The sequence below is a fragment of the Spea bombifrons genome, chromosome 13 (genome assembly GCF_027358695.1).
Source record: "Spea bombifrons isolate aSpeBom1 chromosome 13, aSpeBom1.2.pri, whole genome shotgun sequence".
Taxonomy (NCBI): Eukaryota; Metazoa; Chordata; class Amphibia; order Anura; family Pelobatidae; genus Spea; species Spea bombifrons.
The window spans coordinates 9,684,002-9,708,204 of NC_071099.1; the positions used below are offsets into that span (position 1 = coordinate 9,684,002).

Sequence of the window (24,203 nt, forward strand, 5' to 3'; positions counted from 1 at the left end):
CCCCCCAGTCCTCAGCCGTGAAAACCTGGAGGCTCCGTCTCTGCACTAATACTTTCCTTTTGCACCCTACCTTCGGAATGAAGCGTGTCCGGCCCAGCGGACAGGAGCCGCCTATTTATTGAGAACAGAATTTCTTTGATTAATTTATTTCTTTCTGGGCAGATTCTCCGCTTTGTTTTTTTGTACAGATTAGTTTGTATTTGTTTAATGATTTGTAGCATTGAACTGACATTCCATCGAGACCCCCAACGGCTGGAGGCATCTTCCTCGCCTTCCATACCGTCCCACCCTTGCTTCAGGTGTAACACAGGCCCTGGTGGCATGCTGCCATCTTATCCTCACTATGCTGTCACCTTTCTTCTCCCAGTAATCTACCTGAACCCTACCACCCCCACTGATCTGCCTCACCCTGCCTTCACATCATTCTAACAAGTGGCCAATGCACTCAGGCCTTTGAGTCATCTCCCTCCGACACTCGGACCTTCACCTTCTCACGAGACTCCCCTCCGCTACCAGTAAGCGCTGGGACGTCCCGTATTCCTCTGTGTGCCCCCCCCAGCGTCCGGCTGTCGGGGGGCTGAGTCGTCGACACACTGATTAGCTCGCTGCTGCTATTATTGACATTTCTTCAGGTAAACTTGGCTGTCCCAGGACACCCTCAACGCGTAACCTCTCCTGCTTCATATCGTTTCCAGGATTTTGCACAGAAAGTAGAAAACGGTCTATTTTGCTTTACGTGAAAACTCAGGCTGCCGGCCCCCCGCTCCGCACTTCCAGGTCTGTGATTAGGGTGACTCCGCGACTCGTCCTTCTGACCGCGTTATTTGTAAAAAAAAAAAAAACCCAAATCCACGAGTTCTGCACAAGCAGTAAGCGGCCTGCAATGTCCCCGTCGGTCCGTTTCATTTCATGTCGTTGCCTGGCTCATGTTTTGTTCTTGTTTTGTATTTTCTCATTTGTTGCATAATTGGGATGTCTTTTGTTTTAACGGTTTTTTAGAGACCGTTCCGTTTCCCCCTGTCCTGTTCATAGGCGGCTGTACGCCTCACTTTTGGCTGCCAACAGGTGAGCAACACTTTGCCTTTTAAAATGCCGCTCAGCCCCATGGCACGCTCTCGGTGAGCACTTTTTAAACTGCGTAACGCTGTCGGTGCCGGGTTTGGGCCAGAGGGCGTCTGTCTCGTGGCATCTCTGTAGCCGGCTGCTTAGGCAGAGGGGATATCTTGTGATATGCACTTAACACACTAGAGATGTGGATTAGGGTTTGATCTTCTTAACGGCATACAAGAAGTGTCTGTCCAGGTGATGCTGGTGGAAAGTGTTGCCAGTGGACTTTGCTGTACTTTTAGCTCAGTTTACGAGGACTGTTTGTTTGCGCCATGCATCTGATTAAATGCCGTTTAGAAAGCCGCTGCCAATTTCTCACCTTAAGAACCTCGAGAGACTGACCCGCGGCTTCTTCTTCTGCGCTAGAAATGTCCCGAAGGCTTTCCACTCGCAGCCATCATGGAACTTTCCTAACTGGTTCTTCCTTTTTCTTTTGGACTCCGTGAAAGTGTCCTGTTTACATGTACAGAAGTCCAGCTCCTTCAAGACATGGTAGGTGAGGCGCCATCAGATGTCCTCCTACGTAAAGCCGCCACCGCCGCTGACAATGCATTCACCGCTAACTCAGGAACAAGCAGCCCTGGAGCCTCCGCGCCGCCACCGTGCTAATGAGATCTTTAACCGGGTTCTCGAGCAGCTCTAGAACTTAACTCCTCAAACACATCAACAATACAGGATTTCAGGGGCTTCTCGCGGGGCGGATGGGCGACCCCGCAGGCTTCTCAGGATAAGGCGCCCCTGCGTTTCCACAAGGAGACCCTGGAAGCCGCCGCCATGGAAAGAAGGCGACCGTGTTTCCACTGCCAAGACAGGCAGGGCCAGCCCGAGACATTCGAGCGTAAATCGGAGCCGGATCCCCCTCTTAAGCAGAGGATTTTAGTTCTTTTTCTCTCCAAACTGCATATAATATATATTTATTGTTTACTTCCAGTGCTTTCCTTATCAGTAAATGTGATTTAATTATTTTAATTTGTAAGATGCTTTGTCATAAAATGTAATGTGTTTAGCAGGCAACCCAGAGACCAATGAGCTATCTCACTGTAACCCTACGGTATTGAATGCGAAATGCACTAAGTGGATCTGCCCCTTTTTAATATGTATGTCATATTTAAGAACACCGCATAATTAAATATCCCGATTCAGGACGTTTGTGTGACTTCTCTTTTCCTCTGTCGCTTCCCCAGATATTTGGGGTCCACATGGAGGGTTCGAGCGGTTTAAAGGCTATAAGTGGTAACAAAAGTAAAAAATGCTCCTTTTTTACTATACTCTGTTTTCCTACCAGGAACGAGATCCGTATCCCCCTCTTCCCGTTCTATGGGCTTTTTTCAATTTCTTTTGTAATTTTTAGAGATTTTACACAGAGGTCAGGATCCACCGCAGGCAGCAAGAAAAATATTGGGGAATATTTAGCCTCTTTATTGCCTAAGAATTGAGTAAAGAAGGTTTCTCTTCAGGTATCACCCAAACTGAAGTCTACCTGAACGTTGTGCTATTTTATCAGTTTTCTTAACATCACCCTTATAAAGACGAACAAGCAGCTCCTGCCAAGCAGAGCCCGAACCTATGAAAATGGGAGGAATAATAATGTAGGGCTCAAGATGTTAAAAAAAAAATCAGAAGATTTTAACACAAATCCAGGTTATTTACGGTAAATGAGACACGCAGACCGAAAGCATCTATACAGAATATACATTTATAGAGAGGGCCAAGTTTACAACATAAATACAGGAAGAGAACATTGGAATGAAGGTGCTTGCAGGAGTCAAATATTTATACAGAAGCAGTGATTACCCGTTCAATCCCGATACATTTCCTCCTTTCTCCAAAAACAGTCCATGCACAACTAAAGATGGAATGACCCCCCCACCCCCATATTACCCCACCCCAGCCCCCCCAACCCTACAATACAGACCTGGCACACCAGGCTAAAGCCCCCCTCCCCCCATCGTTGTTAGAATATTCCTGTGCGTGAGATTAGATTTATCCAACATCACAAGAAAGAATAACGTGTTTAATGTCTAACAAAATGAAGAATAATATGTTTTTACATTTTTTCAGGCTCTAATAAGCCGGAGTTTATTATCTTATGACAAGGCACAAAACACAGAGCGTGGAAGGTCCCATGCAGTCGTGGTGGCAGAAAGCACCGCATCCCTGGCACATTCGCATGGCCTTCAGGCTGCAAGAACATCTCAGAGATATCTGCTCGTCGGCCGCGCCGTCCGCAAACAAGCGCAAGGAGAGAGACGCGCGAGCGGTGAGCCAAGTGGGACAGGAGGCCACGTCCTTGGGCCCCCAGGACATTTTCCCAAACGAAGACTGCTTCAACGACTGCCGAGGAGGGAGCAGGGGCAATTCTATGGGCAGCTGAACACTTAACCCTATCTCCTTCTGAAAGCGAAGATCCATCAGCAGAGCTTGGTGGATTTCGGCGGCGGGGTCCGCCTTGTTAAAAAGCCTGGGTTCCGGACTCTGATCCCCAGCTGGGGTTCTAGGCAGCTCTGGATCTGTAAGAGTAACTTTAAAGGACTCACAAGCAAATTTCGAAGACCACAAATCTCTACCAAGGGCCTCACTTGGACAGCTCTTCGAGGCCGGCTTCAAGCGGATCCGCGGCTTCTCAACAACGGCATGCAGAGTAACACTGGAGTCTACGGCCGGCAGACAGGATTTTTCAGTAAAGTCTCTTTTTTGCAGAGCAGGGAGAGGCGACGCGACCACATGGGGTTCCGTGCGGACATTTGCTTCACGCTGACAGTTTGTTCCACAGTTGGCAATTAAAGGGTCCGTCTCCTGCGCAAGAGAGCGAGATTTCATTTCTGGCTGTTCGATGCCCACGCAGTCTCTTGCAGATTCCGATGGACAGGAAAGAGTCGCCGCACCAGCCGACACATCAACAAGGGTAGCGGCTGGCAGCTCACACCGCAAGGTCTCAAATACTGGCTCTGCTGGGCCGTCTTGCTGCTCGAGGACCACACGTGGCTCCTGAAAATCTAGAACCTCTGAAACTGTCCCGATCTCCAGGGAACCGGAAGCCAGCGCACCATCACAGCTCATGCCGAGTTCAGACGAGCCCCAAGATGCAGCACATGCTTCTACTAAACGCCCAGATAATGAGGTGTGAGCAGCATGTACAGGAGGTTCAGGTACATCTGTTGCTCCCTGAGATTCAGAAGGAAGACGCGGCGGCTGTCCTCCAACAGCCACAATTTCTCCTTGAAAATCCAACGCAGGTTCCCTTCTTGTCACCTTCGTAGCGATAGGTTTGGGTTTACTTTGAAAGGTATTTGACACATCGCCAAGAACGGAGGTCACAGAGTCAACACCGGGTAGATCCTCGGGGGCCGCTTCAGCAGCTGCACAGGCCGACGGGGACGCCCCATCGATGCCAACAAGTCCAAAGCACGTACTGTTGTCTTTGTTGGGGTGAAGCCCCACCGTGGGCAGGAGGGCAGAAACCTCACCCGGCACAGTCTGTACAGTACGGGGCTTCAAAGCGTCCTGACCCCCATAACCCTGCATGGTATCAAACAAAGCCCCAGAAACAGCAGCGTCTGCGGCACGCTGGTCTTTGGTGTCGATGAATGGACCGCCCCAACTTACGCCTTGTCCCTCGTCCTTGGAACGACTGCCCCTCGCACCAGCTGTATGATTACCCTGCCCTGGGGGAAATGACAGTTTTTCCCTCTTGTTTCTCAAAGCGGAGGACGACAGTAATTGTGTTCTGCAGCAATTTGGAGGCTGCTTTCGTTTGCGTTTTGTTGAGGATCTTCTCTTGAGGATTCTTGGCCGGGTTCTCCCTTTACGAGTCGTCCCACCTCCCCCTGGACCTCCGCCTCCACCAATGGAGGTTTGGGATTGAGACCCGCGGGACTGACGGTCAGCAGGTGCGCAGGAACGAGTCCGGCTCCCAACGGGATCAGCGTCTGGGACGATCCGTGGACAGATCTGGTAAGCTGGCAAACCTTCACCCAGCCAGGGAGGTTTGATCCGAGAAAGCTGGATCTGGAAAGGAAAAACACACAGATATTATTAACAAGTCAGACATGAAAGGAGGTTCACGTGATGTACGGGGGCCCCAGATAAGGTACCGGGGGGCTACACCTTCAGGACCTCCAACCCACATAGGATCTTGCCAAAGGCAAACAAGCACTCCTCTTGGGTAAAAACACGACACCCAGGGACTCTAACATCTCGTACCCGGATTGGGGGGACTTTGGGCTCCTCTTTGGTAGGCAGTGGCTTTTCTGTGTGAACACTCTGAATTGTGTTACGAAAGGACTGACGCTGGCCAATTCGCGGCTTCTTTTCGAGGGAAGGGCTGGAAGTCTCAGGCTTGCAGTTCTTTCGCTTCTGCTCGGAAGTCTCTGGATGGAGCTCTGGAACCCTGTCGGACGTCGACGGGAGGAGGACTTCATCCCTGGGAGGTATCTGAGCCTCAGGTGCCAGGAACTCCGCTTTAACGGGCAGCGGTGAGGCGCTCGCCTGGGTCTCCGCAGCATCCAGATGAGCCAGTTTCTGATCCTCTCTTGCCTCCTTCCGAAACGCGCTCCTCTTGGCCCTGGTGCAAACTTCGGACACAATCTTTTCCAGAGGCGTAGATTCCGGATTCTTGCTCGTCATCTGAACGCTTTTAGGTACCGGAATGACTCTCTTCTCATCATCATCATCCGAAAGGGGCTCCGAGGAGAGTCCCAGTCTGCGTAAAGGCAAAAAATATACGATAAATATATAAATTTCTCAGAGCGCAGCTTTGTGGCTTCAGAAGTTTCAGACAGATAACGCAGATATTTCCGATAACACACAGGGGGTTTCAGATGAGCGACTGACTGCATTTAAGTAGAAGTTTCCCAGGGAAGTGACGCGCTTGCTTACTTCTGCCCGTAGAATTCCTCAAAGAACTTCCCCTTCCAGTCTTCCACCTTCTTCTCTTTGCCCATCTCCTGCCTCATTCGAAGCTGGACTTCGGGAGTAAACTCGCCTGCGGACGACACAAAACCCTCTCAGAAGTCTTATTCCCAACGCCTCAGATTATTAACGGCATTACAGGGTACCCACCTTCGGCCAGCCGCTCGCGCCACCGCTGGCAAGCATGAGCAAAGAACTCGTTGTTCAGGGCACTGCCGCTCATGCGCATCTGCCCATCAGGGGCGGCCTGCTGGAGAAAGATGTCTAAGTAAATGCAGATACTTTGCCAATGACCACAAAAGGTCTATGAAAGCGGCTGCGAGACGGAAGATTAAGAAGCCAAAGTTATTGAGAACCACAAATCTCATTACTCTTAGAAACTATACCTGCCCTCCCCGCCTGGGATCTACCTGTCTGTCCACCTCGGGAAGCAGGAGCAGCAGCTGCTGCTGCAGGTTGGTTGGGAGGGCGTTGAAGGTCCGCACGTTTATCAATGCACGAAGGTTGGTGTTAACCAGAATGGAACCGGGGGTCTCAAAATCTATCTCTTCTGACTTGTTCTTCTTCACCTGCCCTGTGGACAGAACCGGTGAACATTAAAAAACACATTGTGAGACGCGCCGGGGAGGGAAATACTGCAGAAAACATACCAGGTGGAGTCCCCCTTAGGCCCCTCAGGTGATGTGGGTTGTCCCGGCTTAAAGCGGCTCGTCTGTGAAAATTCAAACTGCCCCCAAGTGCCCGGTTACTGGTAGACACGGCCTCCGCACGATGGCTCGATGTTCCTGAGACAGACCATTAGGCGTGGAGTTAGGGAGGCACACGGGGAGGAAAACTGAATACGAGGAGGCAGCAGGGACCAAACCACTCAAACTCACCTGAAGTGGATGGTAAATGAGCTCCGTTAACTTTCAGAGGGGTCAGAACCACACGGGGTAAGAGAACCCCACTTCTCCGCTTTTGCTTATTTACCTGAACGACACAAACTCAGGTGAGTAAAGAAATCAACGTGGCGTCTCCTCCACCCCCCCAAGAGACCCCCAACACACCTGCACCAAGGACCTCATCTCCCGGCCGTGCAGTTCTCCGGAGCAGGACGCCTCGACCGCTGGAGAGACAGAAAACAAAACGTCTGCCACCCACCACTGACACGTCTCCAAACAGAGCTCTACAAGTCCACCACGTGCCCCAGTTTACCCCCTTACCCGCAGGCCCAGCACTGCCTTCGTCACTTGGACTTCCCTTTTCCTCTGCCATAACTTCCTTGTCGCCGTCCTCCGGTGCGTCGCGTGACCACTGCATGGCATTCTTCTGCACGGAGGAAAAGACAGTAATTTCCTGATAACGGCAGGGAACGCCTAAAAGGGGGGCACCCGGCAGGGGGGAGCACCTCGAAAGGGGGGAAAGGGGGGAAGCACCTCGAAGGGGGGGAGGGGGGAGCCGGAAGCTCTCACCTTCATGGTAAAGAGGCTGATGCGGCCGGGCAGCTTGTAGAACAAAGCCTCTCGCGTTCTGGAGTTGGAGTGTAACATGGCGTTGAGGCAAGCCAGGGGCGAGGAACCACTGCATGGGCAACAAATACCGACATCAGGGTGAAAGGTGGACAAACCCAACCCAAAACCGCCCAGACACCCACTCATGCAGACCAGAAGCCCCCCAAACACCAGCAGGCCCCCATCAGGACGTCCAAAACCAATGAACTCACCTTCTGTACGAGCAGCAGACGATCAGTGATAAGTATAAAGGAGAAAGACAGGGAGGAAAAAAAAAATGTTATCAATAAAGTAGACGTGACCTGCCCCAAAACCCCCGCACCCCATTCTCCGGTGCAATTATCTGCTTATACAGAGAAGCAACCAAACACCCCCCCCCCCCCCCGAGGTGCATCCAAAGGTTTTTTTCCATGAACCCTCCACCGGGGGTAAAAACCCTCACCTGGTCTCTTTGAGCCCTTCTGCCTCAATCACATTTAGAATCTGCTTTGGGGTCATCGGGGCATCAGAATAATTCTCCAGAACCTGAAAGTCAAATCACCCAAAAGTTATGCCACACGGGCAGCACCTCCCAGTAAGAATCCCCCCTACCAGTATAACCCATCGCACGCAGCTCAAGTACACCTGCCATACCCACCCGATATAGCCCACTACACGCACCAACAGCACGACTCCACAAACTCTCTACCCCTCCCAGTATAACCATTACATGTACCCAATACAAAATCCACTCCCAGCACAGCCAACTGCCTTCACCACCAGTATCCCTGCCATACCCACCCGGTGCATCGCAGGTATCCCAACCGTACCCACCCTGCGCATCGCAGGGATCCCAACCGTACCCACCCGGTGCATCGCAGGTATCCCAACTGTACCCACCCGTTGCATCGCAGGGATCCCAACCGTACCCACCCAGTGTATCGCAGGGATCTCAACCGTACCCACCCAGTGCATCGCAGGGATCCCAACCGTACCCACCCAGTGCATCGCAGGGATCCCAACCGTACCCACCCAGTGCATCGCAGGGATCCCAACCGTACCCACCCGGTGCATCGCAGGGATCCCAACCGTACCCACCCGGTGCATCGCAGGGATCCCAACCGTACACCCACCCGGTGCATCGCAGGGATCCCAACCGTACCCACCCAGTATCCTTGCATTACCCACCCGGCGCATCGCCGGGATCCCACAGGACACAATGCCACTATCCCTGCTTTACCCACAGGGCGCCGGTATCCCTACCGTACCCACCCGGTATAACAGACTGGGTGCAATGCCGGTATCCCCACTATACGCACCCAGCCTTACCCACTGGATGCCCACCCATTATAAACAATCCCAACCCCCCTCACAATGATCCCACATGCAACCCCCGCCCCTCCCATTATAACCGATCACATACCCCCAATCGCCCCCCTCGGTATGTTCACCACACCCACCCAGAATGCCCCCCCCGCACTGTAGATTCAAAAGCCACCCGTATCCCCAATGCCCCGGGGCTGCACACAATGCCCGTTATCCCCCTCCCGCTCGGCCCACGCACCATCCGGGCAGCCTCGGCCCACGTGCGCTCCCGGCGACGCTTCTGTCTGTCCCTCATGTCTCTCGTGTCCGGGCTCGGTGTGTTCGTGCGAGGCGGGCTTGGCTCGTTGCGGGGAATGATGGGAGTTGTAGTCTGCTGCGTCCCGGGCTGCTCCTGTTCACCGGAACCACACTCCCCACAATACACCGCGAACGCAACTTCCGCCCCGCCTCGGGAAGCACCTCATAGACGTCTCCGCATCCGATAGGCTGAGTGGTCTCACGGCTCTCGCGAGAACAAGAAACGCCCACTGAGGTGGGGCCACCAAGGGGAAGAGGCGGAACCGGAAATGATTGTTAGATAAGGAGGAGGGGAAGTCAAGATTTTAAATGTAATTGAGAAGTTTGGGGGCAGTTATTTAACTGGGGCTACTGGAAGAGCTCAGTGATATACAAAACACGCCAATAACTAAGGGGGCTGGCCCTCTCCTCCCTCAAAGCTCCGCTCTCCTCCCTCTGATGCCCCTCTTTTCTAGGAGGTCAGAATGTTTGCTGGGTTTGAGGGTATCGCAGGGTTCTACAGCCCTAAAAGCCCCGATAATGTGTATATAAACAGCAGGAAACGGGGTAAATAAGACCCGTTCTTCTTCTTCTGAATGCCCCATCCAGTTACACAAATACTCTGCCTCCAACCACACCAACTAAACAACCCTCTACTTCCTTGACATATCAGGCTGTGTTACTACTTACATTACTGCCAGCCGCGGTCCTGCCTATTTGGCGCATGAAGCAGATATAAACTAGAAGCCTGAGTCTGGCTTATCAGTGTACCAGCAGCCGCTGAGCCACCTCTAGCCCCCGCTGGATCAGAGAACAGCCCGTACGCGGTGTACCTGCGCAGCCGCACAGACGAGACTTTATTGTATAGATTTACATTCAATAGTAAACAAAAGTACAAATAAATAACCGCAGGAAGCAGCCGGCAAACTGCTTTATTGTAAAAGAAATCCACTAGTGTCATGACTTCTCCCAGCAATCCCACCTCCAGCCAGGGTACATACATTATGAGGACGGGGCTCCGAGAACACGCGTGTTACAGGACATCAGATACTTCTCCGTCCCAAGCCACGCACGTTCTACCACCATTCATCTGCAGACCAATCTCAGCACTCTCAGCCACCCCAGAAGCAGGTTACACTGATACAAAAGCCGGCCTGAGGTAGGCTAAACACATGGAAGAGGAGGAGGGCACGGTGTGAACATGGAGGCTGCGTATGAAGAATAAAACATTCACAAGAACACATGAGAACAACGAAAAGAAATCAACCGAATGTGGAAATCACACACGGCGTCAAGATGGACGGACGGTGGTCAGTGCAGAGGGATGCAGCGAGTGCGGAGACACTGCCGGCGGGAACCGCTGGCTCCATGCTATGACTTTTTCCCAGTATTCGGTTAAATAGTCCCCCCCGCTTCCTCCATTACAGATTCTAAATTAGTAGAGCTTTCCAAGCCGTCTCTATACCGAGGCAGTCCGCGGAGCAGTCCTGTTCTGCGGCGGATGTTGAAGGCTGGAGGGAGGACTCAAGTTCTGGGCCTCTTGTCTTTATGAATAAAATGAATTCTTCTTCTCATCTATTAACTCTAATCACGTTGTTTCCTATTTTTTTATTTATTTATACAAACAATATCTGTGCCCGAAAGGTGCAACGCGTCCCGGAGTTATTTGGGAACCAGACCCCTGGACTGCGGAAAGAGTGAAGATCCGGCAGCAGAGACCGCACGTCGGCCACTTTTAGGTCTACAAGAAAATACTCTGATTAGAAACATCTCGCACACACAGAAGCTCAGCATGTAAGGGGTCCTTCCTCGGCCCCCACGGACACCCCATACCTGGCTTTCGTTCTTTTGCTGCTTGAGCTTTCAAACGTAGAAGCGTCGACCTGGATGTCGTCTTCATCCTGCAGGGCTGCTTCTAAAGCTGCCTGGACCTTGGGAGCCACCGCGGGACCCTCGTAATCTCGCGTCGTGCGACTCGGCATGTCCAGCTCAAGCAGTAAAATGTTTTCCGCCTAGACAGATGGAAGCCGTGATGCATGTGTGGCCCTGGGGCCAGCGTCATTATACTCTTACAGCAGACAGCGTTATTACTTACCCTGTACCTGGGATAAGGCTTCACCATCATGGACACCTTGGCATGCTGACTCAACGGCCTCTTGTATCCCACGGCAGACACCGGCCGCTTCATCATCTGCTGAGTGCTGCGGAGACCCGGGGGAAGCACACGTTACCGGACACGGAGGCGGGAGAACCAACGGCACAGAACACAAACTAACCCCCCCTGAAGATGTTACCCCCCGAAGGTGTTACCCCTGTGACCAGCATTATTAATCAGAAAACTTCCTTCTAAACTGCAATGCTTAGGCTGAGAGACCGCAGCCACCACGCTCCCAGAGACCGCAGCCACACCACAAGTCATCTTTAAGTGTGAAAATGTATTTAGCTGAAGCGGTGTAAGAGCTACAGAGGTGACACGTTGGTACCAAGGCACTTACTCCAGCCTGGTGATCGGGTGAAGTTTCCATTGTTCTTCTTCCTCATCAAAAAATCCCCTGTTCATCATCTTGTTTTTCTCCTCCATGGGTATAAAATTCTCAATAATTAGATGTCTGCGTCAGAAGAAAAGACAGTTCAGTCAGGGACATGAAGTGCGAACTGCAGAAACAAGATGTGCGGCGTGGAGAATGGGAGTTCTGACGGCGCGTTCATATAAAATGACATCACAGCAACAAACTTCAGTTAGACTCCTCACCACTGTTTCCTTGAGTTATGACATCATGCGGCCTGCCCTGGCCATCCTAGAGGAGCCCATGACACTTACTTCAGCTTCAGCTCCCTGGTGAGTTCATTCTGCGTCTGTTCCAGCTCCTGGCGCTCCTTGATGTGCTCCTCCTGAAGATCGTGGATCTCGGCTTTCACTGCCTGCAGCTTGGAAAAGAGCTGGGGGAGGAAACAGAGGTTAAAACGGTAACTGAGAGACTGAACGTGTCTTCAGGGTCCTCTAAAGCTCAGAATGTCACGATTACACAGCGGACAGATGACAAGGAACGTCCTCTCTATCGCTTCCCAATCATTACCTTTTTCAGTTTCTTGGTCTTTATATCCACCTCTTGCTGTAAAGAGCTGTAAGTTTCTTTAAGCTCCAGAGTCTCCTCGTCCCGACTCTCCACCTGCTGTTGCATTTCTCTCTCGCGCCGTTTCTAATGGAAAGCAATAAACGATCAGGTTAGAGATGTCTTCCCGTCCTGCGCAACCGCCGCTTGTTGATGACCGGATTTACCTGCTCGGCAATCTCATGTCGCTTCTGCTCTAGAATCTTCTGCTGCTCGTTGGTGTGATCTACGATGTTCTTTCCTCCCACCAGAAGCTTGCTTTCCATGGCCTGAGGAACAGACCCATTAACGGGGGCAACAGGAACACACATATCAACTAAACGGAGGGATAATTTGGGGCCACAGCCCACGATCAATGACCTCTTAGAATAAATGTGGGCTTTCAGAAGGCCCTGCGACTAGAACGTGTAAAAAGCTACAAACTGTGACCTCAAATGGCGGACACTATTGTGGAGCCGAGACCCTAAATTTACCGGAAATCGCACTGAGCCTTGGGGGGGGGGATAACTTGGAAGCCACTGCAAGAAATGGCCTACAAGGTACAGGGAGCTTTAGACCCAGGACCAGATTTGGAAAGGGCTACACAGATTTGGGTATTATCGATCTGTCGTGGTATATGGGAGCAAAGTTTGAGCGATGTGGAATTTAATTTCTTACTTTTACTTTGGCGCTTAGCATCTCCATGGCTTCCTTTTCTCTTTTTAAATCATCCATTTTTCTCTCCTTCTCCTTCAACAGCTTGAGTTTCTCCTCTGCCACCAAACTGTGATCTTCTAGAACAGCCTTCTTCTCTGATTCCAGGCGCTCCTGCTGCTCCCTCCAATAATCTTCTTTGTCTTCCACCTCATCTTCCCCTTCGTAAGAATCTCCTTCATCGTCATCCTCCCCTCCTGCCTCTCCGTCGGGTCTTCTTTTGCCTCTTTTTCGTCTTTTGCCAATCACTCTCTTTTCAAGCTGCGCCTTCAGCCTGGCAATTTCTTCTTGAAACTCCCTGAGTAAAGCGTCTTTGGGATCCTCATTCACTCTGGGCTTGTTCTTGATGTTTTTGGCACGATTGGCATACCTCAAAGTTGTCAATGTCTCCTCCACATTGTAGGAAGCAGGTCCTACGTTAGCCACCATCACAGTCTTGGCGTTGCCACCCAAGGAATCTTGTAGCAGCCTGGTGAGTTTGGAATCCCTGTACGGTATGTGGGTGCTTCTCCCATCAACGAGGGCAGAGATTACATTTCCCAGGGCGGAAAGGGAGAGATTAATTTTCGTAGCCTCCTTCAGTCTTTCTCCTTGAGCTCCAGTTTTTGTTTGCCGTTCGCTCCCTGCCAGGTCCACTAGGTTGAGTTTTCCCACGCGGATGTGGTTCTCCCCATCCAAACCCACCTCGCTGCACTCAACAGTGATCATGAATATGGCGTGCGATCGTGAGCTATGTTCATTCATATTTGTGGCGCCAACGGAACGATTTTGATTGCCCACGTTCATAACGTGCTCGATCTCCTTCACGCTCTTTGTGACGAAGGACGAGAGGTCTTTGACGTACACACCGGTGTCGGGTCTCTCTTTAAGTTCCAAGCGTTTGCTTTGATCTTTAGAAAGAAGGTCTCTGATTTCTTCCTGGTAGATCTCCAGGTAAGAAGCCCTCACGAGGTACTGTTGGTTCTGAGACCTGGAGATGTGTGTGAATACATGCTCGAATGAGTTCGGTATGACCCCTCTCTTTTCCGGGTCATTCCGCACTCCTTCCATCGTGTACGTTTTTCCAGTTCCCGTCTGGCCATAAGCAAAAATCGTTCCGTTGAAGCCAAGCAGGACCGAGTCCACTAAGGGCCTGAACGTCTCGTCATAAAGCTCCACCTGCTTGGAGTTGGAGTCGTAAACGGCATCGAAGGTGAAGGTTTTGGGAACGTCGTTAGCGGCTCCTTTGTGAATTTTTACCGCGATCTGACCGAGTTTCACGTCCACGTTAACCACCTTTTCGTAGGCAGCGGCCAATTCCTTGGTGTTCATGGGGCGGCATCGCACCACAACCCGCACGGACTCGGAGCTCTTCGTCTTGGACATGCTGTGTACGGCGTCAGCGCTCAGACCGCTCTCTCGGCAGGAAAACCTCTTACAGCCCTACAAACGAGACACAAAACCGGCCCGTTTAATATGCAGCACGCGCACTGCTCCATTTCTGCAGCAGTTTAGTAAATAATGTCCAAATACGAAAAATAACAAACACGTGATCGGGTGAAATGGTATCTGACAGGCTTAACATGTTTTAGAGACCAAAAGTGTACAGTTTATGGAGTTCCGTGGTGACCACAGACCCATACTAGTTACTGGGTATTATTAACTCTTTGAGTGTGTGTTGGTGGAGTAGGGCATGAGATGTTCAACAGGGGAATGTAACAAAACACTGTAAATACCTCCCTCTCTGTATGTTACATGCGTGTGGAGAGTATGTACAGATAAATTCATGTGTGTATGTTACAGGAGACTTTATGAAGCACCAGCAGATACCATAGCGCTGTTACAATATGGGGGAGATGTACTTATATGATGGGTTGGTGGGTATTGTTGGGGTCACTGAGCTCTGTGCAGCCCCCCTGTCCAGATCATGCATCTGCCCCTGTCTGCCCCCCTGTCCAGATCACGGATGTGCCCTTGCCTGCCCCCCCTGCCCAGATCTTGGACGTGCCCCTGTCTGCCCCCCTGCCCAGGCCATGGATGTGTCCCTGTGTGCCCCTCTGTCCAGATCATGTATGTGTCCCTGTCTGCCCCTCTGTCCAGATCATGGATGTGCCCCTGTCTTCCCCCCTGTCCAGATCATGGATGTGCCCCTGTCTTCCCCCCTGTCCAGATCATGGATCTGCCCCTGTCTGCCCCTCTGCTCAGGCCATGGATGTGCCTCCGCCTGCCGCTACCCCACGACTGTGCCCCCAGCCGGCACCGGCACCTCAGACCATTGATTTGCCTCTGTGTGCCCCCCGGCTCACCCGTCATGCCCCGCGGTGCCGGTCCGGTCTGTCTGTCTGTCGTACTGTCCAGGCGCCGGATGCCGACAGACCAACCGCCGGCTTCAACTTCCTTAGCGACAGGACTGGCAGCGACGCGCTCACTTCCTTAACAACGGTCAGCGTGCCATAGTATCCATTTCCTTAGCAACCGGGCACAAGCCACGCCCCAAATGCGCCATCAACGTGCCCTGTGGGGTGCAGCTACCGGCATGCTGGGCCAGACAAGGCCGAGAGGGGATGGGCAGATCCTGGGACACCTTGCCAGGGGCCCCAGCACCTTTTCGTTCCGCCTGCTGCTGGCCGGCTGTCTGTAGGATGATTAGGTGTCAGGCGCAGCAGCATCACTCGCTAACACTGTCTCTGGGGCAGAAAATGCCAGTATTGGCACTAGTGGACAGACACCGTCCGTGGCATCCTCAGCTGCGGCCCAAGGCCTGATAATCGGGTATTACAGGGGCCACCGTGGCGATAGCATCGTGTCCACGCACGCACCCACCGGACGGCGGCCTACGACCCTTCATAATAAACACCAGAAGCGCGGTTTAGGTTTGCGTTGGCACCTCGAACAAGAAGAGCCGCCGGAACGCGAGCCCGTCAGGAAGGTCCTGCGCAAACCATGACTGCCGGCAGCATGCGCCGGGCGCCGCTGTACATGGATCCTCACCGTGTGATTGTGGGGAAAAAATGGCACAAAGTATTTATTTTAAGGACCAAAGCAGGGAAACTCGCCGAGAATGAAGGGCTGCTTATGATTTTTTGGGGGGCAAAAACCACATATGGGTTATTGTGAGACTTGGTGCTGGCAGTAATACCCGCTCATACCAAATACCCCCAAACAATAACACGTCAGATACAAATTAATCAAATATTTTATTATTGAAATATATACAAAGTTGTAAAATACAATAGTGGTTTCAGTAATTAAACTGCGCTCGCGGGGTAATAAGCATATCGCGCACGCACGCAAATACATACCCCCTGACCGGATAGTATTAATACTGAGGATTAGAAAACCCAGAAATGTCTAAAAATAAGATTGACGGAGCGGAGACGGGGTTATGCCTTACAGAAAATGAATACCGAGGGGACCGGAGCTCCCGTAGCGGGGGGAATAAAAGTTGCGACCCTCGGGGCAGCGAAGATTGTGACGCAGCCATACAGCGAGCTCTTCTCAGAGGCGTCTGCAGTTAAACGGCACACCGGGCACCATACTTAAATACTGCAGGGATGGGTCACGTTGGTTAGAATCGCAGCTTCCTTTAATAATGGTTTCTAATGTTTAACTCTTTCCCTTCTCCCAAAAATGATTGAGCAGGTCCCCAGCGCAAGCAATTCCATAAAGTGAGAAAAAAAAGGCAAATATGCATCACAGGACTGCCGTGTATCTGGCACACGCTAACAGTAACACCCGGTATCGTGCAGATCAGAGACAGACGGATGTGTACGGTAGTTCAGAATGTTTGAACGGCATGTAAGGGTCTCGCACTCTGTGGCCCCTCGGTCCGCTCCGTGCCAGGAGTCTGCAGAAGTCCCGCTCCTCCGCTCACAGTTCATCCGACTGTCTTACCAGGGAATCCATCCCAAAGAAGGACGAGGACCGGCCGTGAACGTCACGCTCCCGCTTCACGAACGCCGTGAACGAGGAAACACAGTTTCCGATGAAATGGTCGGACTGGCTGAGGATGTAGAGATCTATCTGAGCGACTTCTGGCTCCAGACACACAACTTTAACCTGCAAGCAGAACGCAGGAATCAGCAATACACTAAACAGTTAAATATCACCCCCCATCATGCCGAGTGCGACACAGAACCGGGATGTAGCCCCCCCTGCAGAGCCTTTGTGCGCAAAGTAAATTAATTTGCCCAAAGCTCACCTTTTTCCCCAAAGCAGCCTGGATCTCCACAGTGTATGACGTGGAGTCGGTGGCAACGTACACGGACCTGGCCTGGGACCTCTTCACCCAGCGAGTCACGGCACGAAGGATCTCCCTGAGGTCTGGGAGGCACATGTCCATGGTGAGGGGGGCCGCCTTCTGCCTATCGTACCCCACACATTGGGGGGACGCCATGAAGTGCGGGCCCGCCGTTCCATCCTTCAGCATGTTACAGGCATTTTTCTAAAGAAGGGGAATAAAACGGTTAAGAGATGCCGACGCATTTCACAATGACATTACTCGCAGCTCTTAGGACTGTGGGGTTTTTGGGTGAGGCTGTAGATCTATCTCCGCTTCCCCTCTCTATTTAGCGGATCTTCCCCTAATAATTATATTGTTTGAAGCAAAGACCATTCCTTTTATATTTACTTATCGCATAGCATATAACTTTTATTTAATGATGTAAAAAGTAAGTTTTACTCGTCTTGCATAGGTTGGCTCTATAGTTTGGGGATAAGTCCCGTGTAGCCAATCACAGGCCATCAGCTGGGTTTCAATCGTTTTATGCTTTACGTTTACAAAATGTAGGGTTCCCCCCCCAGCCGGTACAAAGGCTTTCTTTCTCACCCAGTCAGACCCGATCCGGAGGTGAATCCCCACATAGGGTCTGGTGAGCAAAGTCCTGATGTGTTCCCGCCCCTGCTGATCTATCTTTTCAGACCACACCATGTACTTGTGCAATTCTCTGTGCTCCTCGAGAACTGGAAACTGGGCTGGTGCTCCCGGCAGAGCGAGAACCGGATGCCGAGACGGGGAAAACCTGGGGGCCAAAAAGGCAACCATTATAAATATATATATATTACTGCTTTGTTAAATATGTGCAAAAAGTGACGTGACCTCCGGAGATTTCCAATTTTATTAGCTACTTTGACTTAGGAATATAAGAGGGACAACCAGCCGAGGAGATGAAATACATGCTGGGAGTGCAACGAGAATTCAAAGGGGTTTTTTACTTTTGCTGCAAAATAGTTTTCCTTCCTTTTTAAAACGGAGTATTTAGTCAAATGGAATACCTTTTAATGGGCCAATTTACAAAAGGTCTTCAGATGGACCTTTATAAAGAATGCCAACGTGTGCATAACCAGCACTGGAACGATTAAGCTAACGCGTATCATCTAGTATGGGCACATGGCTGAGAACACGGAATGCCCGACGGCGATAGGACTTCTGTACCTACCTGCCATTCCACGCATCTTTATAATAGGCACTGAAGGTAATACCATCAAACAGCTCGGAATTAACAAAATTCACATGGAAGTGGTCCCAAAATGGCCCAAATGGGTTTCCGTCCTGAAACGTGAAGAGGGGGGTTAAACCCATATAAAGAACGTGCATATTGGCCATATAGTACGGGACAGAGAATGATGGCGTCCAAGCAGCTCATTCCAGGAGGATCACTTCCACCATTGTGTATATTCTACCTTCACTCCATATACCCATCAAAAAAACAAAGCCGCCATCACGCAAATTAACTGCCACCATCCGCTGAAGACATCTGACTACCTTCATAGGGCACGTCTTCTTGTCCTGGCTTCTCTGCGCAGCTACCCTGAAACAGTAGGCCACACGCTGGCTGGAGGGCCAATGGACGGGGGCAAGTTTCTCCATAAACTCCTCCATGCTGATCACCCTGTGAAACTTTCTTAAAGGCTGCAGCTGGAAATACTCTTCGTAAGCCACGTGCACCTGCAGACGACAGAACAAGGTAAATCTCTTTATGTAAAACACGTCAGCTACCGGAGGCCCTCCCGGACAGCGGTCACTGCTGATTGAGCTTCTGCTATGAAACCGGTTTTCCCACTCGTGTGTCGGGAGGCTGAGCCCGTGTGTCACGTCACACGCGGGTTACGCTGATTCCCATTTACATGTTTATTAAAGGTGCGGCGCACGGGACTTGCATTGGCGTACGGGGGCCGGTGATGATTATATACGATCCACGGAGGGACCACGAGAGTCCGATTCAGCATCTTTGCAAACGCCAAGGATCCTAGGAAGTGATCGGCCTGATTCCCAAACCTCCCTGTAAAGAAATATGAAGTTCCGTTAGGTGCAAAGTCTGAAGATATTTCCTTCTTTCCAGGCACATGCGCAAAACGTTCCCCAGTCATGTCCTGGCATTGGGGGGGCCACAGCCCTGGCAAAGTGCCCGGATACTCCCAGATAAAGGAGACTGCAGCCTTGGCACCATAAAACCCCTGGCACAGAACCCTCATGCCCCAGATACAGGGTACTGTGGTCCTGGCACAGAACCCTAATGCCCCAGATACAGGGGACTGCGGTGCTGACGCAGAACCCTAATCCTCAGATGCAGGGCACTGCGGTGCTGGCGCAGAACCCTCATGCCCCAGATACAGGGGACTGCGGTGCTGGCGCAGAACCCTAATGCCCCAGATACAGGGGACTGCAGTCCTGGCGCAGAACCCTAATGCCCCAGATACAGGGGACTGCGGTCCTGGAGCAGAATGTTCATGCCTCAGATACAGGGGACTTCGGTGCCGGCACCATTATACCCCTGGCGCAGAACCCTAATGCCCCAGAAACAGGTTACTGCGGTCCTGGCGCAGAACCCTAATGCCCCTGATACAGGGGACTGCGGTCCTGGCGCAGAATGCTTATGCCCCTGGCAAAAAACCCTAGCACCCCGGATACTGGCACTCACCCATGCAGGGGCAGTACAGCACATACCCGGATGGGTCCCATTCCGTCTCCGCTCCGCTCACTGGGAGCAGCAGGAAAATGAGCCCCACCAGGAACCCCATCACCAGAAGCCGGGGTGCAGACCCCGATGTCTACACAACCGGAAATCAATCTATGGGCGCCGCCATCTTAGTGGATGTAAACTGTGCGTCCGACATATTGGTTGTGGCGCAAAGATTTTTCTATAAGGGTCCCTTGGAAGCCATACACGGGCTTATGCCCCTGGGCTCGGCAGTGCGCGCGCATTGTACCGAGATAATGCTCCCCGTATACTCCTCTCTACCCCCACAGGCTGCCAACTGGGCACAGCTCACGTGACCACCCGAGGGCGCACACTGGTGACGCAACTCCCAGAACCCCCTGCGCAGCCAGGCTCTTTCCTGCGGCCTCAGGGGGATAACGGAACCGGCGGGAAGCGGTAAAACGGGGGTGGGGTCTGTTCTTGCCCCATTAACCCGTTCCGCAGAGTCCCCGTCACCAGACCCCCAGAGATCAGGCACCCCTATACCCCAATAATCAGCGGCCCCCAAATATCAGGGACCTCATGCACCCCGTCAGTCTGGGGCCTGAATAACCAGGGGCTTCTGTGCTCCCCTATAACTGGTGCACCTCACAAATCTTGACCCCCCAATACCCTATTAACCCAGAATGGCCGGTGGCCCTTTTTTCTAGTGGTCCTTACATCCCATTACCCTCAATAACCCGGGGCTCCCCGAGTCGCCTCCCAAACCCCCAGCCTGTCCCCGAACACACTAAGAAGAGATATAGGAAGACCCTAAAAATCATACTAATTAAAGACGCGTAAATCGTGCAGAAAATGGTGGCCGGTAGAGGAGCTTCAGGCTAAAGAGCTGACAAATGTGGGGCAATTGGGTCACCGGCCATTATCCCGTCAGCCTCGACGTACATAGCAAATCCGCCATCTTATTCTTGGCAAAAAGACATTCCTCCATCTGCCATTTTACCAAATCCTTTCCGAAATAATGTTTGTCTTCTGCGTCTCTTCCTCAGGGTAGAAGATGGTGACTCTTCCTCTGTTGCGTCTCCCTGCAGGGTGACGAGGGAGACCAGGCGTGCCGGTAAGTGACGTCCGTGCCGGTTTGTGGCGCTCCTTGTGTTACGGATGACAGCGATTTAATCATTTGGCTGTCTTTCTGTTCCAGATCCAGAGGAAGAAAGCTCCTGCGTGCCAATGGAGAGACTCGCATACAGGCCTAGCGAAGAGCATTTGCCATGAAGACCCTTTTCTCTGCAATTTCACAGGAAACCTCAGAGTGGAAACCGGCTAGTGGACATGACGGAGGAGACCCGTTGGCCGTACCCTTTCATGAGACGTCCCCACCTGCCGTTCCAGGCTCGAGCAAATCGGAGGGTCCGGCCCATACGGACCAGAAGTGTTTCACCTGTCCCCAGATGCTCTGCGCCAAAACCTTTTCATCCAAATATAAGCTCTGCAGGTAAATCCAGCCAAAGCCCAAAGCGGAGAGAAAGAACGTAGGCTGTGGGTGAAAACCAGAGAATTATCGCTCCGAGTATCCATTACTCTTGACAAGTAGGTCAGCTCAGGGGAAACTTGCCACTAACAGGTGATTGTGACCCAAAGCCAAGGACCTGACCTTAATCCCCAAATTGGGAAAATAAAGACGGGGAAAGCTGCTTCAGCTGGGAAAGATCTGAGTGTAGGGTAGGTGCACCCGACTCACCTGAGTTTTCACTCATGAGTATTAGTGGCTTACTGATTGCAGCTCTAATGCCCTGGGGTGGGGGTGCATTAGGTAGAATTGTACAGTTTCTGTTTCAAGAGAACAACTTGTTTATTTTTTGTACTAAACCCATTGGCACCAGTCAGCAAGACTAAACGTTAATGGGAGTGGTGGTACTGACTAAAGCTGGTGTTAAGAACTTGCCCTTTGTTGCCCTTTATTCTCAGTTTGATAGTAGAGGTACTGTAGAGGTCAGCATGTGAGGAGGCCTCGCACGATACAAGTTTCCCACCATTTGCTATATTTTATTGTTCCAGGCATATGGCCACACACTCCATGCAAAAGTCTCATCAGTGTGTACATTGCGGGAAAATGTTCCATCGGAAGGACCACCTGAAAAATCACCTCCAGACTCACAACCCTAACAAAGAGGCTCTCCAGTGTCCTGAGTGCAGCAAACACTACAGCACCAAGCACGGCCACCGCCGCCATCTGGCTTTGCACGCGGCAGCCAGCGGGGACCTGAGCTGTAAGCTTTGCCTGCAGGTGTTCAGGGACAGCCAGGCCGTGCTGGACCACCTCAAGAGTCACTCTCGCCGAACCTCGGGGGGCAGCAAGGAGAAGAAGTACTCGTGCGAGCACTGCGACCGGTGTTTCTATACTCGCAAAGACGTACGCAGGCACCTGGTGGTGCACACGGGGCGCAAGGACTTCCAGTGTCACTTTTGCTTGCAGAGATTTGGCCGCAAGGACCACCTGACACGCCATTTGAAAAAGAGCCACTGTGAAGAGATGCCTCACATAAAGACGGAGCCTCCTGACACACCGAGCCACGGGAGCTACGGCTCTGCAATCGTGAAGGAGGAATTCGGTCCGTTTGTGTGTCTGCAGCCCAGAGACCTGATGCCGCCAGGAATGTACTCAACTCCTTTCCAGGCGGTACCCGACAGCGGCATTTCCCACTATCTGGGGCCAAATTCCCATTCACTGGGGCCAAATGACCCGACCAATAGTACAGCTTCTCTTCCTGCAGCTCCTTCACCCCGACCAACTAGCAGGTTCCCTCTCACAACTACCTCATACCTCCCCAAAAATGAGATGGATGGCTTCTTCTCCGAGGGCTCCGGGTGCTTTTCCCTCTCCTCCTCGGAGTTATCCCCGTCGGTGAGCCAGCCCTTAGTGGACGAGGCTTTTCTCTCCACGTTGTGTGATCCGCTGTCTGCTACCAGCATGGACTTAAGCCATTTCCTAGGGTTTCTGCCTGTAAATGCTTGTAACATTCCCACGTCCGGCGCCATCATGGGCTTTCCGCAAGGTGAACCGCAGCCGCTCGCGCTCAACCACTCTCAGGCTCTCGGTTTCTCAGGGACTTTGGGTCCATGTCCACCTCCAGCCTGTACCTCAGAATTTACTGCTAGCACTCTGCCTCGGTTCCACCAAGCCTTCAAATAAACAGGATGGGCCCAGCATCTTTACCTCAAGTAGCCTTAGCAAATTTACCGCCTTGCGTAGTTAAGATAAAGCTCGAAGAATCGCAGAACGACTGTCCGTGTTGCCCTGCTTGCAAACACTTCTGCTGACACGGAAGGTCTCCTTACCTCAGGATCTCCGAGTCTGCAGCTTTCCATGCTGTGTCGGGACCGACAGATACCCAACAATGTGAAATCCGTGGCAACAGAAACAGACTTTGGACAGACGTGTATCGAGCCTGCATGTTAACCGCCAAGAGTGTCACGCGAGTCTTTGCCGTAGGATCACGCACCTCGTAGAGCTGTCTCTGCCGTTTCTCAGGCGGCAGTAAGAATGGTCAGTTTTGAAGTGAGGCGTCCTGATCAGACCCTCTGTTACTGTATCACTGTATCAGTGTCATATCTCACTTTATAGCAAGAAGGTTCCAGAATCTCCTACACGCGGGTCCTGGAGCCGTCTTCACGTAGAAGGTCAGCTGTAGCCATCTCACTTTGTCCGATGTCCTGCGGCTACTTCACGTCTCCCGTTACCTCACCGGGCATCTCGGAGGAACCCTGACTTCCGGGATAAGATGCTCGTTTCATTGCTAGTGACAGATTCACTCGATCTGTTCAGTTTTCCCCCATGGGGATGAAAAATAACGAAGGCCTTTCATTTCTCAAGCGTGGGAGTAACGCGCTGGTCTACTGCGACTGACCGGCACTTCTCGCTGCAAAAAAAAACATTCTCCAAACTCTCTAAAGAGCCACTAAATAACTCTACCTCGTTTTCTACAATCATAGGTTACTTGCACCTGCGCAGCTGACGTAACCTAAACATGTCGGTGATCGCTTGTCCCGCTTTCAGTTGTTTTCTTCTGCCCCCCACCCCGGCGGGGTTGGAGTCCCGGTATTAGTCTAGTATAGTAAGCGTGCGTGGCAGGGCGCCATCTCTGCATGGTTTTATAGAAAATCAGGGATGCTGCAGGGGGTAGAAAGTAGCCGGCAGCTGCTGAATGAAATGCAGCCTTTTTCCTTAATAGGAAACTATACCCCGACCCCTACTCAGCGACCGCACAAGCGCATGGTTTGCGCACACTTTTAGCGGGCTTGACGTTTACCTCTTCGAGCGAGCGACGCGTACCTCGCTGTACCCGTTTTGAATGTTAAGACTTTCGAGAAGATAACTTTAGTTTCCCCTCCTAACGAACCCCCTT

The 24,203-nt window shown here is 51.8% G+C and overlaps 4 protein-coding genes across 10 annotated transcripts; 1 reads left to right on the forward strand and 3 right to left on the reverse strand.

The window, feature by feature from the left end:
• Positions 1-3,189: 3,189 nt before the first annotated feature.
• Positions 3,190-9,224, reverse strand: ASXL1 (ASXL transcriptional regulator 1). Its single transcript, XM_053452738.1, has 12 exons — positions 9,055-9,224; positions 7,954-8,036; positions 7,473-7,581; positions 7,224-7,329; positions 7,068-7,126; positions 6,897-6,990; positions 6,669-6,803; positions 6,429-6,592; positions 6,169-6,265; positions 5,986-6,091; positions 5,311-5,809; positions 3,190-5,115 (listed from the first exon to the last, which is right to left on the reverse strand). The coding sequence occupies exons 1-12, from the start codon at positions 9,109-9,111 to the stop codon at positions 3,190-3,192; spliced, it is 3,435 nt and encodes a 1,144-aa protein (XP_053308713.1). The 5' UTR covers positions 9,112-9,224.
• Positions 9,225-10,718: 1,494 nt separating this feature from the next.
• KIF3B (kinesin family member 3B) lies at positions 10,719-15,296 on the reverse strand. 3 transcript variants are annotated; one of them, XM_053453359.1, is made up of 9 exons: positions 15,184-15,296; positions 12,863-14,320; positions 12,373-12,474; positions 12,170-12,292; positions 11,914-12,032; positions 11,588-11,701; positions 11,188-11,293; positions 10,926-11,104; positions 10,719-10,833 (listed from the first exon to the last, which is right to left on the reverse strand). In XM_053453359.1, exons 2-9 carry the CDS (start codon positions 14,261-14,263, stop codon positions 10,755-10,757), a joined length of 2,223 nt encoding a protein of 740 aa, XP_053309334.1. In that variant the 5' UTR covers positions 14,264-14,320; positions 15,184-15,296; the 3' UTR covers positions 10,719-10,754. The 3 variants fall into 3 exon arrangements, with proteins under 3 accessions (XP_053309334.1, XP_053309333.1, XP_053309336.1); XM_053453358.1 differs by having other exon boundaries at positions 15,144-15,279; XM_053453361.1 differs by lacking the exon at positions 15,184-15,296 and having other exon boundaries at positions 12,863-14,336.
• Positions 15,297-16,057: 761 nt separating this feature from the next.
• POFUT1 (protein O-fucosyltransferase 1) lies at positions 16,058-20,137 on the reverse strand. Of its 5 annotated transcripts, none has more exons than XM_053453260.1 (7): positions 19,824-20,137; positions 19,004-19,158; positions 18,642-18,824; positions 18,316-18,428; positions 17,706-17,898; positions 17,079-17,321; positions 16,058-16,936 (listed from the first exon to the last, which is right to left on the reverse strand). In XM_053453260.1, the coding sequence occupies exons 2-7, from the start codon at positions 19,103-19,105 to the stop codon at positions 16,748-16,750; spliced, it is 1,023 nt and encodes a 340-aa protein (XP_053309235.1). In that variant the 5' UTR covers positions 19,106-19,158; positions 19,824-20,137; the 3' UTR covers positions 16,058-16,747. The 5 variants fall into 5 exon arrangements, with proteins under 5 accessions (XP_053309235.1, XP_053309234.1, XP_053309233.1 ...); XM_053453259.1 differs by having other exon boundaries at positions 19,037-19,158; positions 19,798-20,137; XM_053453258.1 differs by having other exon boundaries at positions 19,798-20,137.
• A 34-nt stretch (positions 20,138-20,171) lies between these two features.
• Positions 20,172-23,841, forward strand: PLAGL2 (PLAG1 like zinc finger 2). Its single transcript, XM_053453499.1, has 4 exons — positions 20,172-20,253; positions 20,847-20,914; positions 20,999-21,292; positions 21,856-23,841. The coding sequence occupies exons 3-4, from the start codon at positions 21,069-21,071 to the stop codon at positions 22,988-22,990; spliced, it is 1,359 nt and encodes a 452-aa protein (XP_053309474.1). The 5' UTR covers positions 20,172-20,253; positions 20,847-20,914; positions 20,999-21,068; the 3' UTR covers positions 22,991-23,841.
• The last annotated feature ends 362 nt before the right edge of the window (positions 23,842-24,203 follow it).